The sequence below is a fragment of the Microtus ochrogaster genome, linkage group LG8 (genome assembly GCF_000317375.1).
Source record: "Microtus ochrogaster isolate Prairie Vole_2 linkage group LG8, MicOch1.0, whole genome shotgun sequence".
Classification (NCBI taxonomy): domain Eukaryota; kingdom Metazoa; phylum Chordata; class Mammalia; order Rodentia; family Cricetidae; genus Microtus; species Microtus ochrogaster.
Window position 1 is genome coordinate 17,316,937 of NC_022033.1, and position 16,486 is coordinate 17,333,422.

Consider the following 16,486-nt stretch of genomic DNA (forward strand, 5'->3'; position numbering starts at 1 on the left):
CTTTCTTTCTTTCTTTTTTCAAATTGGAAGCTAAAAAAGGAAGACTATAGAAGTAAGGTTGCTTTGCTCCTCCTACAGAGCTGTTAAACAGGGAACGTGAGGACTTTGTATTATTCAGAGCTCTTGGTCACACGCAGTGCAGATCCAGTTTAAATTAGCATAAGTTAAACGCTGATCATTAGGAGTGGCTGGCTTACAGAATCAGAAGGTTTGATTGAGAATTCCAAGGCTTTTTGTCTCTAGTTGCTTTCTACACGTCCCTGGTTAGAGTTATGGCTACTACAACTTTATGTTGCAGTGGAAAAGACATTAATTTACCTACCCACTCCTCTCCAAATTTTTTATAAGATTTATTTTACCGTATTTATGTGTTTGTATGTAGGTGCTCACAGCCCCGGATTATATCCTTTTCAAGGAAGAACTTCCAAGTTGTCCTGGTTGTCATCTGTGGACCAGTCAGTTAGAGAAGGAATAGACTATCGTAGCATAGTCTTGGTTGTATCTTTCCTATCTGGGGACCAGTATTGAGTACACAATCTCCTAATCTCCTTCACACCATTTCATCCGTGCAATAGCTATTTATTTTAAGTTGTTTGGGGGCCTGGCAAGATGACTTAGCAGGTAAAGGCACTTGCTACCAAACTTGATAACATGCTTTAGATCACTGGCCCACATGGTAAAAGGAGGAAACCAGTTCCCACAAGCTGTTCTCTGGCATCCATACTCCAACCTTGGTACATGTACACACATGCAGTAGGCACACACAGACACACGGTAGAATTACTAAATTTTTAAAAGTTATTTGGGGACTGGGAAGCTGACCTGGTGGGTAAGAGTACTTGCTGTGCAGGAATGAAGACTTGAATTCAAATGCCTAACATGCTTGTGGAAACTGGGAGTGGCTTCTTGGCTTGTTATCCCTCTATTGGGGGAGAGAGGTGGATTCTGGGAGCTTATTAAACAGCCAGCCCAGCAGAAAACAAAGCAAAAAACATGGTGGAGTTCATGTTCAGTAACAGTGTCTTAAGGGAATAAGGCAGAGAATAATTGTGGCATGAATTCCAATTGTTAGAATTAGTTAGTAATAAAACCCAGAGTCAGATATTGGGGAGTGAAAGCTGAGGGATCAGAGAAGCAGAGCAGCCAGCCACTAGTTCTTACCTCTACCTCAGACTAAAGGGGTGATCTTGTCTCTATAAATCCTCAGACTGACTGCAGTTTCTACAAAACTTCAGACTGTATACTTAGACTGAATCCTCAAACTATATCTCAGACTGAACCCCCTTGCACTGTCATTCAGCCACACAGCTCTTTAGTACCCAAGAATGCCTGATGACTCCCAAGAATGTACAGTTCTTCCTGGCTTCAAACTCGATCTCCACTGCTTTCTAGCCTCGGAGCTAGCTCTGGAAATTTCACTTAGCCTCAGTATACTTCTTCTCACAATAAAATGAGAATAAACTGTTTTTGCCTGATAGTTGGTAGGGTTTAAAGGAGATAATCCACATAGAGGACTTAGAGTTGGGCCTTCAGTACTTCAGTATATGTATATACATCTGCAGTCATTCTTAGTTATTCTTACTGTTTTTTTCTTGAATTTCTTTCAGAATTTGATGTGTATCTTTGTTCAAGTAAACTTTCCCAGATATACCCAACTATAAATAATTGTTTTAAAGTCATTATGTATATAGGTGTTTTACCTGCACTGTCTGTGCACCACTCGCATGCAGTGCCTTTGGAGGCCAGCAAAAGGTGTCGGGTCCCCTAGAACTGAAGTTACAGACAGTCGTGAGCCTCGCTGTGGGTGCTAGGAACCAAGCCTGGGTCCTCTGGAAAAGCCCCTAGTGCTCTTAACTGCTGAGCCATCTCTTTATCCCCACAAACAATCCATCCATTAATGAAGCCATCTATCCATTCCTTAAATTTTTAAAGACTTGCTTAAATATTAATTGAATGCTTTCTGTGTGGTATAAGATATAAGACTACTCAGAGGAATACAGAACCTAATGAGATCCTGTAGGAAGGATAAGAGAGATCAGAGGTGTATAAAATGTCTATATAGTAAATGTTTATTGAGCCATCTGCAGAGGATCTGGGTATTATGTGAGAACATGAGTTCTAAGCGTGGTGTCATAATGATTGACTCTGGTGAGATAGCAGAGTTTTAGTACTTACCATTGCCAACATGTCTGTCAAATGTAAGAATTTACCGTATAGGAAGGTCAGGGTTTTCTTGGGTTCTTACAGGATATTCTGCCTACCTCTCAGGAATCTTCCATATAACACCCTGGGCTGTGTGTCTTAGTTAGGGTTTCTATTGCTGTGAAGAGACACATGAACATGGCATCTCTTATAAATTATATATATAAATAATTGGGGTGACTTACAGTTCAGAGGTTCAGTCTATTGTCATCATGGTGGGCCATGGCCGCATGCAGGCAGACATGGTGCTGGAGAAGGAGCTGGAAGTTCTACATCTTGATCTGCAGGCAGCAGGAAGCGAACTGTGACACTGGGTGTAGCTTGAGCATAGGGGACCTCAAAGCCCACACCCACAGTGACACACTTCCTCCAACAAAGCCACACCTCCTAGTAGTGCCATTCCTTATGGGGAGCATTTTCTTTCATGTGAGTGTAGGGTAACTCTACAGCACTCAAAACAGCAAGGGCAGTGCTTGTTTTAGTCCCCAGTGCTCATTCTGGCCCGTTACATGAAAAGATAATCTAAAGAAAGAAGAGGATGACCTATTAAGAAGGTCTCTCTTCCCATGTACCTTAGGGGTATTGTAATTGGATGATTCTTAATGTCTGTGAAGCCATCAGACTTACTAATGAATGATGTTGGCTTAAGTTCAAAGTGAGGATTTAGGGAACTTCATATTCTGTCCTTAAACATTAGTCATTCCATGGCAGTCATCACGGGGTGAATGAAGTGATTTCTGTCTCATCCCATGTAGATGTGTCTCCCATGTTTCTGCACATTTCTGGCACAACAAGTACAGATTCTCCATTAAAGTCCACGTTGGTACTAGAATTCCAGGGTATGATTTCATAACTTTAATCATGTGTTTTCAAAACTGCCCAACAGTTTTAATTCTGAATGTCTTATAGCAAGGAGCAAGGACCAACTCCAGTGGAGAGAAAGAAGAAAGGAAAAAGGAAAAATGAAACCACTGTGGAGAGTTTAGAGCTGGATCAGAGTTTGCCGAACTCAACCCTGCGGAGTCCTGAGGAGCCCACCGAGTCTACAGACAGTCAGGTACAGCTGTGACTGGGGACCTGCTTGAGGCTATGGGGTCTGGACAAGTCTTGACATTCACTCAGTGCTCCTCCGTGTCTGTCCCCAGCTTACTGTCCTTACACACAGACCCGAGCTGCACTTGTACTGTCTTGGTGGGTGAGCACATAGACCACTCACAGGCTATTTCCCAAGTCCGATAGTTACATTAATAAGTTCTCAGAAGTTAAGTGTGTTTGTTTCTCATAAAGTAGCATATCAGTCTTCAGAGGCAGTTGATGTGGAAAATTAAGTTATGAGTCAAGCTAGGTAAGGTAAGAGACCTGTTTTGGGATGTAGTACTCAGAGTGACAGGCTAGTATATACTGGACGTCCTGCTTCTCATTGCTGGCAGAGTCAGAGGTATAGTATATACCAGAATAATAAGGGAAGTTTCCAAACATGGAAACAAGGAGTTGCCCGTCTAACTCATTGCTTTGGAGCCTGTCCTGGAACTAGCTCTTATAGACCAGTCTGACCTTAAACTCAACAGAGATCCTGCCTCCTGAGTGCGGGGATTAAAGGCATGTGCCACCACCGTCCAGTGTCTAAATCAGTTCTTAATGCAGAGTGCCCTTGACACTGGTGAGGATGTTCTTTTCTACGTTGAGGATGGGAGAATAGATTAGTGTGAGCTTACTCACACTAATAATAATAGTAATAGAGTAAATACTTGTGAGTTATTGTTTATAGGCAGTCACATTGGTATAGATTCTTGTATATTGATTCAAAGTTAAATTATATTAATTAATGTATGATATTGATATATATTTATCATATTGCAATGTACATTTCTACCTCTGATCAAGATACTTATACATTGTTTACATTTTGAGGTCATTGTTCTCATTTGTTGCACAATTGTTTATTGTATGATATTCTAATATGAAGTCTTAGTCTTTAAGTTATGTAGGTATTAAGGATTATAGATCAGTAGTTATCTATGTTTGTCATGCTTATGGTTAGACTAATCCAGTTCTTTAGATACATAGACATTATATTCTACATAGATAGTTAATCTTCAACCATTTCAAAAAACTATAAAATATGACATTTAAATAAGTTAGGGTTCTGTTGAAGTGAGACACAATTGCTCCTGGCAGCACCGATCTGCTCCTGAGAGAATGGTGAGCACCAAAGACACTCCACTTGGCAAAACTGGCCTTTGGGCAGAGAAATGCCCATGTCTCAACCACTGACAAGATACATAGTATCGGAAAATGGATAAGCAGGACTGTCAAATCTTGCCAAGACAGGGTGAGACAGTTTTAAAAAATTTTCTGCCTTTGAAAATGGTCTGTCAGTTATTCTAGGCCTTAGCCTAAGTTGGTTGCTTCAATGTTGCAAATGACACTTTGGGGGATTGCCCACGTAGCCAATTGTTTCTATCATTTCTTGCACATTTTGGAAGTTGCTTGATTGTACTTCCTGTTTACTCAAGTGATATTATTTCCCTTCTCGGATCTTTGATGGTGTTAAAGAGGAGATAATTGTAGTTACTTTCCTCTTATGACTTGGCCAAGTTATTTATTATACAAGACTTAAACTAGTAAAAGATAGGATAATTATTAAATATATTTGTTCTTAATGTATATAATTTTGTCCTAGGCTTTGAACTCTCTTATTTAAACAAAAGGGGGAGGTGGTGTGGGAAGTCTTACAGCTAGTGCTTACCCACTTACTGGGGCGTGGCCTCTTATATATGCTGATGCAGAGCCTCTTTTCCTGGCCTCTCCCTTTGTTCTGGTTGCGGATTTCAGTTTTCTAATCTTTGTTCCAGAAGAGGATTCTGATTTTTGAGTTTACCCCTAAATAAATAACCATCTATTTCTCAATTCTGAGCTAGTGTGGGATTTCTTTTAAGCGACCCATCTTCACTAGGACTTGAGTCTAACATTTGAAAGTACCATTTCCTTTGCTATCCACAGCAGTGTATCTGAACTGGAACATCATTCAGAATTAGACCATGCTGGTCGGCCCCCTTGAGTTTCTCATTGACATTCACTCTAGGCAGGCATTGGCTTGTAGCATCCTGGTCTTCATAAGTTAAGTGTCTACTGTCAAAGCAAAAGTCACCTCCCAGGCTATAAGCTGGAACTGGGGGCTGTTAGGCAACCGTGCTGGCAGGAAAGCAGCCATATTGAGTTGACAACATTTGACGAGTTAAAGTTTTGTGGGATGGTTATTTCTGAATAGAAAAGGGGAAGTTTTGTGGGTTTTGTTTTTCTAAAGAATCCCTCAAATGGCATTAGACTTCATAGAGATGATAAAGTGAAAAAGCAATAGCAACGTAGTGCTTACAGAATGTCTTAGAAGAAAAAGGAACTGAGGTTCTACTTGTTTTGTTTGGGCTGTTGTATTTAAGATTAAGTATATGGGGACATGCTTCCCGTGACTAGTTCCCCAAAATGTATGTGCTGCTTGAAACCAGTGGTAGGTGGGGCTAGATATCATTGCACTGCTTTTCTGTGTGTGCTGCCTTGCAGTTTTAAGCTACTTGTTAGGGGACACCTCTTTCCATATGACTTGTTATTTTGTCACACTGAAGATATCTCCCTGTTTTAACTGTATGAGAGTCTCAGTCTAGATCCCAATAAAATCTGTATTAATTTGTATTAATTTTCTCACGGCACATTCTTAGGAGTTGGTGGCTAAGTGAATTTGAAAAAAAAAAAGTAAATAAAAACTAGAAAATCTGAGTGGACCTCAAAGACAGAATTCAGAGGTTACCTCCCATCCCTGTTGCTTAGGACTAGATGCCCCAGAAAGGAAGAAAAAAACACCACTGCCGTTCGTTGATGACTAAAACACATCTCTTAGTGGATCAGGCAATTCAGAGGTTGTACCATCACTTTATCTTTCACCTAGCTAGATCCCATGCTCTATGAATTTAGTTCTTAAAAAAGTATAAGATTCCTTTTGGAAGTTGAGAAAATTGTGCTTGGCCTGTCTCTAGATGTAGATGATATCTGTGGAGAGTTTTCCTTTTGACCCACAGCCACACTGATAAGTGTGCTTGTTCTGCAGAAACGACGCTCAGGACGACAAGTAAAGCGCAGGAGATACAACGAGGATCTTGACTTCAAAGTGGTGGATGACGATGGGGAAACAATCGCTGTCCTGGGAGCTGGCCGGACATCTGCGCTCTCTGCTTCTACGCTGGCCTGGCAGGCAGAGGTATAGCCTTTGTATGATCTTGGCTGAAAAGTCATGCTGGCCTACTTGAAAGAGTTTAATGGCTCTTCACTAGAGTATAAGTTAGATTGCCTTAACCAGTGGTAACCTTTCAGATGGTGTCCTACTGCACTTGGAATAAAGTGCAGACTCCTCATTCTCAACAGCACCCACACAATCACTCTCCTGGTTTCACCAGATAGCCACTGTAGAGAAATGATCTTTCCCTCTTGTTGCCCTCCAGCCGCAAAGCTTGCCACCTCATCTCCATCTACAGCCTTGGCCTGTGCTGCCCTGCTTTCATGCTCTCTGCCAACACTTTATATAAGTGGGCCACCCTCAGTGAAGTCTCACAAAACATGATCTCTGTAGAAAGGTCTTTCTTTCCTGTTTCATCTAAGCTAGATCCTCGCTTCTCATCCCAGCAATTGTTTCTTATTTCCTTCATGATATAGTCACAGCTTATAATTTTATTGGAATGTGTGTTCTCTAAGCTTTTTTTTTTTTTTAAAGAATCAGGGGGGCTCTCAGTAAATACTGTAGCAGCCCTGAATTTATTTCGCATAGTCCTCTTATACCCAAAGCAAAAGAGGGGAACAAAAGACTTCCTTATCATGGTTCAAAGAACAATCAAAGCATAATCACCTTCCTAATTCACAAAATATCTAGAAACCATACCTTTGGCATGTTAACATTTTGTTATTTGGCATGAGGAAGAAAACATCTATTGATCATACCTTTGGCCAGACATCCTGCAATTTGACCTTGAGGAGTAAGAACAAGCTTGAACTCTCTAACCTTAAGTCAAGATGGAAGTCACTGTGGACTCACACAGTTCTCCATTTAATTTTTTAATACCTTTGCTTCTGACATAGGACGACTGTGCTTGTCTTAGGTTGTCTTTTCAACCTTCCAGACTTGCCTATCACTGGTACACACATTCCACCATGCGTGTCCTGTCTTAAATCGACTGGAGGCAAAAAGATCTTGCCCATCTTTGACAACCAGCCTCTGGAAAATTTTAAATGAGGATGCAGAGACTAACTCCATGCATCTCTGAATCCTCTTTCCACTGAGAGTTCACCAGTAACTCGATAATCACAGGCAAGCAAATAATGCCTAGCAATACATATGCTCCTAAGGCTTCAATACCTCCCAGTAAGGGAGTAAAGGAGACCGAGGTGAAATGGCTTTTAAAATTGCTCCAGGATGTCTTTAGCAGTTTTAGCTGCATCAAATTCCAAATTAGCCTTTTTGATTGAACCAACTCTAAGAACTCGTTACCATTGTGCCAAATTCCTCTCAAATGAGTTCTAACCTCTTTCTATCCAGTAACACTTTCATTGTGAACAGAAGAGATAACAAGCATTAACAGGTTAACAACATAATTCTAGTATGAGTATTAATAATGGACACACAATTGGTTAAATTACAATTCTCATAGTTCTGATTCATTCAAGGGAGAAGAAAATGTTTTTGTGGTGGGTGAGGTATGAGCAACTCCAGAATTCTGAACCTTTTCCTTACTCTAAAATTCAATGAATTTATGCTACCAACTTCCAACGATGTTTGAGCTTTTCCAGTTCCCATATACTGAATGCCAGCAGCAAAACCTTTATCCCACTCCTCCTAGTCAGTTTGTGGGGGGGAGGGAGGGGCTCTTCAGTACCTCCAGTTTGGTTTCTCAACCAGTCCAGCACATATTTCTCAATTCCAGTGATAGTACACTGAATGTGTGTATACTGAAGACACACATTGCCTCCATAATAGTGTTTAATTGCTCCACTGAGTCTGTTTCCCACAGAGGGGAAACGTCTGAGGCACCTGTTCTCCAGGCCTTCTATTTCAACAGCGATGGAAACTATACTGGTAAAGGTGACCTCCGCGTACCAAGACAAAGTGTGGATAAACTGCCAAACACTCAGCCACAGATTCATTGTTGGAAAAAGATAGGCATTCCTTTTCCAGATCCAGAGGTCTGGTCTATCAAAAAGCCAGGAATCATCAGCCGTCACTATAATCTCCTTCCCTTCCTAGAATGCAGGATGTAATATCAGAGGATCAGGAAACAGGTTCAGAAATCTCACTCCAACTCCTCTGGGGGAGCATCAACAGCCACAATATCATGAGGGCAGGTACTCCTCTGTTCCACACACCACACCAAATGCTCAGGCAGCCATCAAGTTTCTTTTTCTTCCTGTGGGAAAAAAAAAACACAAACATGCCCTCGACCTCACATCAAACAGGGTCAGGGTTCTTCCAAAATACAGTGCCCTCCCATTTCACCTCAGCAAAAGTCACTTGAGTGCCATCATGCCAAAATCTATCTGTGGCATACCAGTAGCTCACAAGCATCCACATTCAAAAAATTTTAAATAAAAAGGGCATGATTTATACATTATGTGCTGACTGAGGATATAACTCACTTTTTTATTAAGTTGTATCTTTAGATTGCCATGAGATCGTTCAATAGTACCTCACCCTTGAGGATTGTAAGGAATGCCTGTTTTATGCTCAATTTACCATTGGGAAGAAAACTGCTGAAATGCTTTACTAATATATTCTGATCTATTATCCGTTTTTATTAAGGTTTTTTTTTTTTGACTCATTAGAATGTAAGATTCTTGCTGGATATGGTAAATCCCATCTATATCGTGGCATTCTGGGGGTTGAATTACGAGTATCACCATCAGTTTGAGGCCAGCCTGGACTACATAGTGAGTTCTCAGCCAGACTGGGCTATAGAGTGAGACCCTATCTCCAAAAAATCCCAAAAAGACTCAGTAGATAAAAGGACTTCCCACCAAGTCTGGCAAGCTGGGTTCAGTCCCCAGAACCCACACGGTAGGAGAAGGACGAGTTCCCACAAGCTGCCTTCTGACCTCCACACGGGTGTCATCTGACTTTTTTTTTGGCATTTTTTTCTTATTCATTTTACATACCAACCACAATTCCCCCTCTCTTGCCTCCTTTTGTCTTCCTCTCCTCTCCCCCACATGTAACATATATTATAATTGCTTAGAAAGTAACTGCCAATTGTAGGGGCGCATGCTAGTAAGATTTGTTGAAGGAGGCAGAGGTAGGAGGATCATGATTTCAAGGCCAGCCTAGGCTACACATCTAACATACGTTTTAATTCCTTAAAAAGTAAGCGTTTTGGGCTGGAGAGACGGATTAATAGTTAAGAGCACTTGTTACTTTCACAGAGGACCCAGGTTTGAGTCCCAACACCCAGAAGATGACTCACAACCATTTGTAGCCCCACTTCCTTGGGATCTGACGCCTTCTTCTGGCCTCCTTGGGTATCAGGAAGGCACACAGTACACAGATATTACATGCAGATATAATTCTTACACACATAAAATAATAAATAATTTAGAGCAAATTCTTATACAAAGTAAATCTTGTCTTGAATGAAATCAAATGAATTTGTAATTACAGTTGGAACTGTGGTTTGACAGATGACTATTGTGAGCCTGCTACAAATCTAGAGTCTGGGATGTAGGTAGAAGTGTCCAGATGACTCTTGATGCCGCAGAGCTCTGTCTGGTAGAAGGGACATATGGCTTTACTAACACTGCGATCAGTGCAGCCTGCAAGTATGTGCTAGGCACAGTGACCACACAGAAGCTGGAATAGAAAAGAGCTCATTCAGAAGATATTTTCTAACAGTCAGCCATGGATTATATGACCAATGGAGATAAGCATAGCTGCCTGCCAGGCTATGATTTGTGGAACAATGAGATATAAGGGTTGAGGGGTAGAAAAAGCCACACTGCAGAGCCTTGCGGCTCAGCTGGCATGTGTAGCCTTTATACTGTGGATTGAGTTAGAGATAGAAGGCACAAGTGCATCAGAGCAGAAGAGCAGAATGACCTTATTTACATTCCAGTTGCATTCTCTTCCTTTTGGGAGCATTTTGGGAGGATGATGGCACTGGGACTTGGTGCAGACATACAAGTAAAAAGGGGATTAATTGAGGAGGTCTATGCCAAGTATCTGGTTTAGAAAAGACAAGAAAGGGAAATGCAGAATCATGCTGTGGGAGTGGGAGGGAAATCGTTGCCAGTAACACATTCTGGGACACAAGCTGTGTGTCATTCTGGAGACCCTGGTGCTGCCTGGCAGAACCTACTGCTCACGCAGAGTAGCAGCAAGGCAGGTACCCATCCTTCCCAGACACTCGTGTGCTTACAGAGGCTGTTGACGCCTGGCCTTCAGCCACCTCTCCTCCAGCCTAAAGCATCCTCATGTTACCTCACTTGTCTCTCCTTCAGTCTTTACCAGAAAAGTAGCAAGGAGCAGGCAGATAGTGTTCAGAATTAACCATTAAGAAATGAGGGACAGAATGATCCAGGTCACACACAGTTAGTTGATTCGTTCCTCTGCCAACGTTCTCCAACCAATGAACATGATAATTGATAGGAATTATTTGTCATTGCAGTACTTTTCAAATAAATAGTTAAAAATAGTTCTTGCAAGACTGCGTGGAGTCATTGAAATGTGTTGCTTTATTTGGGCTTTTCTTGGACATTTTATGGTTTAATTGGTAGTTGAAACACTACAAAGGATTTTATTTCCTGCTGTAAGTTATTTATCCCAAACCCTTTATCATATTTCAGGTATATGGTTATGACTTCTCAATTACCTGAAGGTAGCAGTTGCTAATCTGACAGATGATCTCAGAAATTGATCGAGTCTTTTCCCTCTAAGTATATTAGTAAAGAGAGTTTTTTATGGAGAAACATAGGTAGAAATTGGTCTTGCATTAATTGTGTCCCAAAATTTCACCAAATTTAAATAAGAAAGAGCCTGATGTGTGCTTTCTTGTCAGTTTTGCTGTTCAGAGTGGCAGTCTTGTGAGTATGTGATCTAAAGGCCAAGGCTAGCATGCCCAGGCCTTGAGAGGGCAGCTTATTGACAAGTTTTCAACATCAGAGCCCTAGCTACTGCGGAACCAAAACAGCTTCTTCTGCTCTTGATTTTACATGTGGATTCTTGGTGAGAGTTGAACCAGTTTCTCAAGATAACAATAAGCATCAGTGCACAGATTCTCCCTAGAATTCTCTTCAAACCACTACACGTGGGTATGTGGAGAGAAAACAGTTAAAGATTGCATCAGGATCTTTGGTTTGAGCACCTGAAAAGGTAGAATTTCCTTTAACTCAGATGGGAAAGAACTCTTGATTGAGGGATTAGGACTTAGGTGCTGGAGACTTGTTAATGTATCAGACCAAGAATTAATTTTTAGAAATTTTAATTTAAAATAACTTAAAATTTGCATCTAAGTAGAGATGCAAGAAATAATTAGAATGTGAGTCTGCAGTCTGAAAAGAAGTTTTAATCTGGGATGTGTGAATTTGGCAGGCCTCACAGTACAGCTAGTATTTAAAATCATGAGACTAGATGTAGTCACTTCGAAATTAGTGTAGACCCCTCCCCTTATCCCCCCCCCCCAAAAAAAAAGGGTGAAGGAGGACTGGAAAGAAAGAAACCTTAAAACGAATCTTCCTGCACCTTGTTAGTGTGAGTTAATATCGGAAGATTTCCCCTCTGGGTGAGGTTGCTGCAAGATGGGCAGAAAAGGAGAAGTTTGTTACAGCATATTTTTAAAGATATCTACTATCTGTGGACATAGAAATTAGCTGAGTTAATAATTGCAGGCAGTGAAGAGCAAGCCTCAGGTGAGCTGACATGCACTTTGGAAGAAAGCTAAGAAATAGCTAGTCTCTGGGAAGATGTGGGAAGAGGACAGCAAGAGCCCAGAGTTCAGTGCTGGAGGCTCAAGTGGAAAACATGTCCCAGCAGAATCAGAGTAGGAACAGCTAGACTCAGAAGCCCTGACACGCAAACTGGACTGAATATGCTGTCAGCCTGCATCAAGACCTAGTGTGGGAGCCTTCACCCCTGGAAGCTTCCACCTCTCTGAAAACACCTTCTACAGCCCATGCACTAAGTTATTATTCCTTCCCATCCCTACCTTTCTTTGTTATTCATAGTATAAAAAGCATTAAACCAATACATAATCCTACTTCCCTTTTTTCATAGATCCCTCTCCCTCATTTCTGTTTCCATTTGCTTTCATTGTACATACTCATCTGCTGTGAGGATAAGATGATGCCTTTGCATAGAAATATGTTATCAAATGTAAAAAGGGAAAACCAGTGAAAACTTCATAATTAAGTTGCCATAATAAAGACAGTGGTTTTGTTGTGAGGATAGGGAAATAAATCAGTAAAAGAGAATAGAGCTGCATTTGCTCAATACAGGCATTACTTGATACTGCCCGGTATGGACATTGCTAGCCACGTGAGCCTATTGAGCATTAGAAATACGACGACTGGCCTGGATTGAAGTATGCTGAAAGTACAAAGGACACACTGTAGTTTGAAAACATAAGGAATTGAACTTTTAAAAAAAAACTTTAATTTTTGTATTGATTCTGTCAGCGTGTTTAAATTATAATACTTCAGATATTTGGGAGGTTAAATAAAATACTGAGGCTCTACAGTTAAGAGCACCTGCTTTGCAGTCATGACCAATTTCAGGTCCTAGCACCGTATAATAAGCCAGGAACCCCTCACAAAGACCTATACCCTCAGCTCCAAGGGAGACAGGCAGGCAGATTTTAAAGGTTTATTGGCATCTGGCATAGCCAAGGGCCAAGGCTGAGGTTCAGGGAAAGACTCCCACAGAGGAAATACTCAGATTTCTTGGGCCATCTGCTGCCTGCTTGATGAGCACGTACTTCACTGCCATGGTGTCACTCTTTACTCTGGGAAGAGCTTGATTTAAGACAGTTTAACAGTATGTTTTCTGTAGTGGTATGGCCTTGGGGTAATTGAATATGAGATTGATATGCAGCATAATCATCTTTCTGGAATGTTCTAGCTAGTCAGGTTGTTGTGGTGAGCATTCTTTTCAGTACTGCTTCAAGTCTTAGATTGAAGTAGGTCTAGAGAGGTCATAGAACATATGAAACCATTGAAAGGCGACTGCACAAGTCCAGAAAGAAGCTAAACCTAAGGGAACTCGGATTCAGGATGTCCTTCCAAGACTGTTGTTTTTGTGCTGATGTTTTGTATAATGAATAATTATACATTTATTTATTAAGATTTCATGGAGATTGGGGGCCTGGGAATTTTGGTGTGTGACTAAGATAGGAAAAAAGGAATTGATTTTCAGTTGGGATTATCAGTGAAACAGCAGTTAAATAGAAATTATTACACCTTGGTTTTATAGGTTAAAAAAACTGTTTTCATGTGCTGTTTTATCCTATTAAAATGGTGGTCTATATCTTTCCTACCACTTCTACAACTATTATTCAGAAACCAAGAAATAGTAATTAACTTTGCTGGTCAGTAGTTGATAGGTATTAGAATTGGGATCGTTTGATTAGATTGTCAGACTCCAGGTTTCTTTTTTTATTTTACTACATTTATTTGCTTATTTATTTGTATTATGCATATACATGCTGTGGTACATGGATAGAGGTCAAAAGACAACTTTAGTTTAGAGAAAGTTAGTTCTCTCTGCTGTTGTTTCCTGGTATCAGACTGATTAAGTTTTGTAACTTAATCACTTTAACCACTGCATCCACCCCCACCCCAAGATTCTTTTCTATTCTAGAAAATTTTATGCATCAAAATGTGTAAGTTTTACAAAAATTGGAAGTCTTTGGAACAATTGTATTGGTTCTTTAGTCTTAGAGCCCAGAATCTCTTCTGCTTTACAGTAAGGGCTATGCCCAGAACTTAGCACCCTACTGTTTGAATTCTAGCTTTGCAAAATATTTGTGGACTTCTTAGGGGGGCTTTGGTACTCAAAGTCTGTGAACTTTTACATTTTTAATTAATTAATTAATTAATTACCGTGTGTGTGTGTGTGTATACATGCTCACGCACTCAAGATCAGAGCACACTTTTGGAAGTCAGTCTTATTCCATTGTGGGACCTGAGCATTTAAATCAGATGTTTAGGCTTCTGTTTTAAGAGTTTTAACCCTCCAAGCTATCCTGCTAGTCCTGTACTGTGAGCCTTGAAGGAGGTAGTAGCTATGCTTTAACAAACTATGCATCCCTCATCCAAAGTGTTTTCAAATCTAAAATCTTTCTGAGTATCTTTGTGAAGGTAGATGAATAGTAGATTTCAGGATTTTGAATTACATTTATTCTGATGATGGTCTATACAGATATTCCAAAATCCCTCAACTCAGAACCTCATCCTTCACTTAAGAGTTATTCTCTCAGATTCTGCTTCTGGTAACCTTTCTTTTTCTCTTAAATTTCTGTCTTCAGGAGCCTCCAGAAGATGATGCAAACATCATTGAGAAGATCCTGGCATCTAAGACTGTCCAGGAGGTTGGTGGCCCCTGTTTCATGTTTTTCTGTCACTGGTAGACACTACCTCTGTGGAGAAGGATTTGCCTGGAGAACCAACTATTCATCCTTGGCTAGCGTGAAAGCTTGTCAAGAACATTGTCACTGTGGAGGTTCTTAGGACACTGTTTTTTTGTTTGTTTGTTTGTTTGTTTTTTGTTTTTTTGGGTTTTGTTTTTTTTTTTGGTTTTTCGAGACAGGGTTTTTCTGTGGTTTTGGAGCCTGTCCTGGAACTAGCACTGTAGACCAGGCTGGTCTCGAACTCACAGAGATCCACCTGCCTCTGCCTCCCGAGTGCTGGGATTAAAGGCGTGCGCCACCACTGCCCGGCTTAGGACACTAAGTTCTTAAATGTCTTAAGTCATCAGTTGATACTTTTCTCCATTAAGATCCTAACAAACATATTTTTATCCCTTTGTGTGATATCCCATAAAAGTCATCAGGGGCCAAGAATAGGTGGATAAGAAATCCTAATGGGAAACAGTGGAGTTTTTCTTTACACATCTTGGGCTGTCCTAGAAATTCCTAAGAGAACGTTCCATGAGTGAGGCAGTATGTTGGTCCCAGTGTAGATACAGCTTATCTTCTCTTCATTATAGACGTCCTTATTGTTGTTTTCATGAAGAGAGAATCAGGAGAGAGCCATGAACTTAAGTTACTTCTGCACCATGCTGTGGTCCTCATATTTCTGTATCCTGGGCTATCCTGGACTAAAAGCTTTTTCCATGTGGACCTTGGAAAAATGTCAGCAGAGATCCCTTTTTGTACCCCTTACTCTATTGAGTAGCTGTTTATCTAGTTTCGAAAATTTAGAGTTAGGATTAGGATTAGCTGTTAACTTGTAAGAAAAGACCTGAGATAATAGGAATGCTTTCCAGAAATCCTACTAAAATGAGGCAGAGGTATTGGTTCACCTGCTTTGTTTTGGCCTATATGGGTGAGCTGTTTGGGGGATGGGCTGATAACTGTTTACTGTTGGTTACAGGTTCACCCAGGAGAACCTCCATTTGACCTGGAGCTGTTCTACGTTAAGTATAGAAATTTGTACGTCTATTTGATATTCTACTTGTATTTAAATTTTATGTGAATAAAACTTTCTTTCCTATGACACTTCATTATTTTCTATGTTTTTATCAACTGACCCCTAAGGCATGATCTTGACTCATTCAGGTTCACCTTAGTCAGTATTACTCATTTTGGGCTTCATGTAGAATCACCCAGAAAGTTTTTAAAAACTACTAAAGCCTTCGCTTTACCCAGAACCACTTGATATATAGTCAGAGTGGGCCCTAAGGACTGATGTGCTTTTAAAGGCTCTGAGCATTTCCCATGTGCACCCAAGGTGGAAAAGCTGTTCTGTGGTGTATATTCTTTTTCCTTTTGCATTTCTCCTCTTTCTGCTACCTGCCTCCTTTCACTGGTGTGTATTGATAATTTGTCCATAAGTCTGCCCCTTTGTCTCCTCTGAGCCAGTTTTGGTGGAACCTGCAGAAAAGTTAGGGATTTGAAGTCAATCTATTGTTGCCCTTTAGGGAAAGGTCCTTGTAAGCAGTATCCAGCAGTGTCACAGTAGACACCTGCTACTTCTTGTACAATGGTCATCCTTTTTATTGGGACCTTAATAGTATTTTTCTGTGTTTGTCTCACAATTGTATGTC

At 40.6% G+C, this 16,486-nt stretch overlaps 1 protein-coding gene across 3 annotated transcripts in view; it reads left to right on the forward strand.

The window, feature by feature from the left end:
* Chd6 (chromodomain helicase DNA binding protein 6) overlaps positions 1 to 16,486 on the forward strand; it is a 171,419-nt gene that overhangs the window by 64,464 nt on the left and 90,469 nt on the right. For all 3 annotated transcript variants that reach the window (XM_005362986.3, XM_026787117.1, XM_026787116.1), the window contains 4 exons: positions 3,112 to 3,259; positions 6,305 to 6,454; positions 14,748 to 14,810; positions 15,814 to 15,872. In XM_005362986.3, the coding sequence (XP_005363043.1) occupies positions 3,112 to 3,259; positions 6,305 to 6,454; positions 14,748 to 14,810; positions 15,814 to 15,872 (420 nt within the window). The remainder of the gene's footprint in view (positions 1 to 3,111; positions 3,260 to 6,304; positions 6,455 to 14,747; positions 14,811 to 15,813; positions 15,873 to 16,486) is intronic.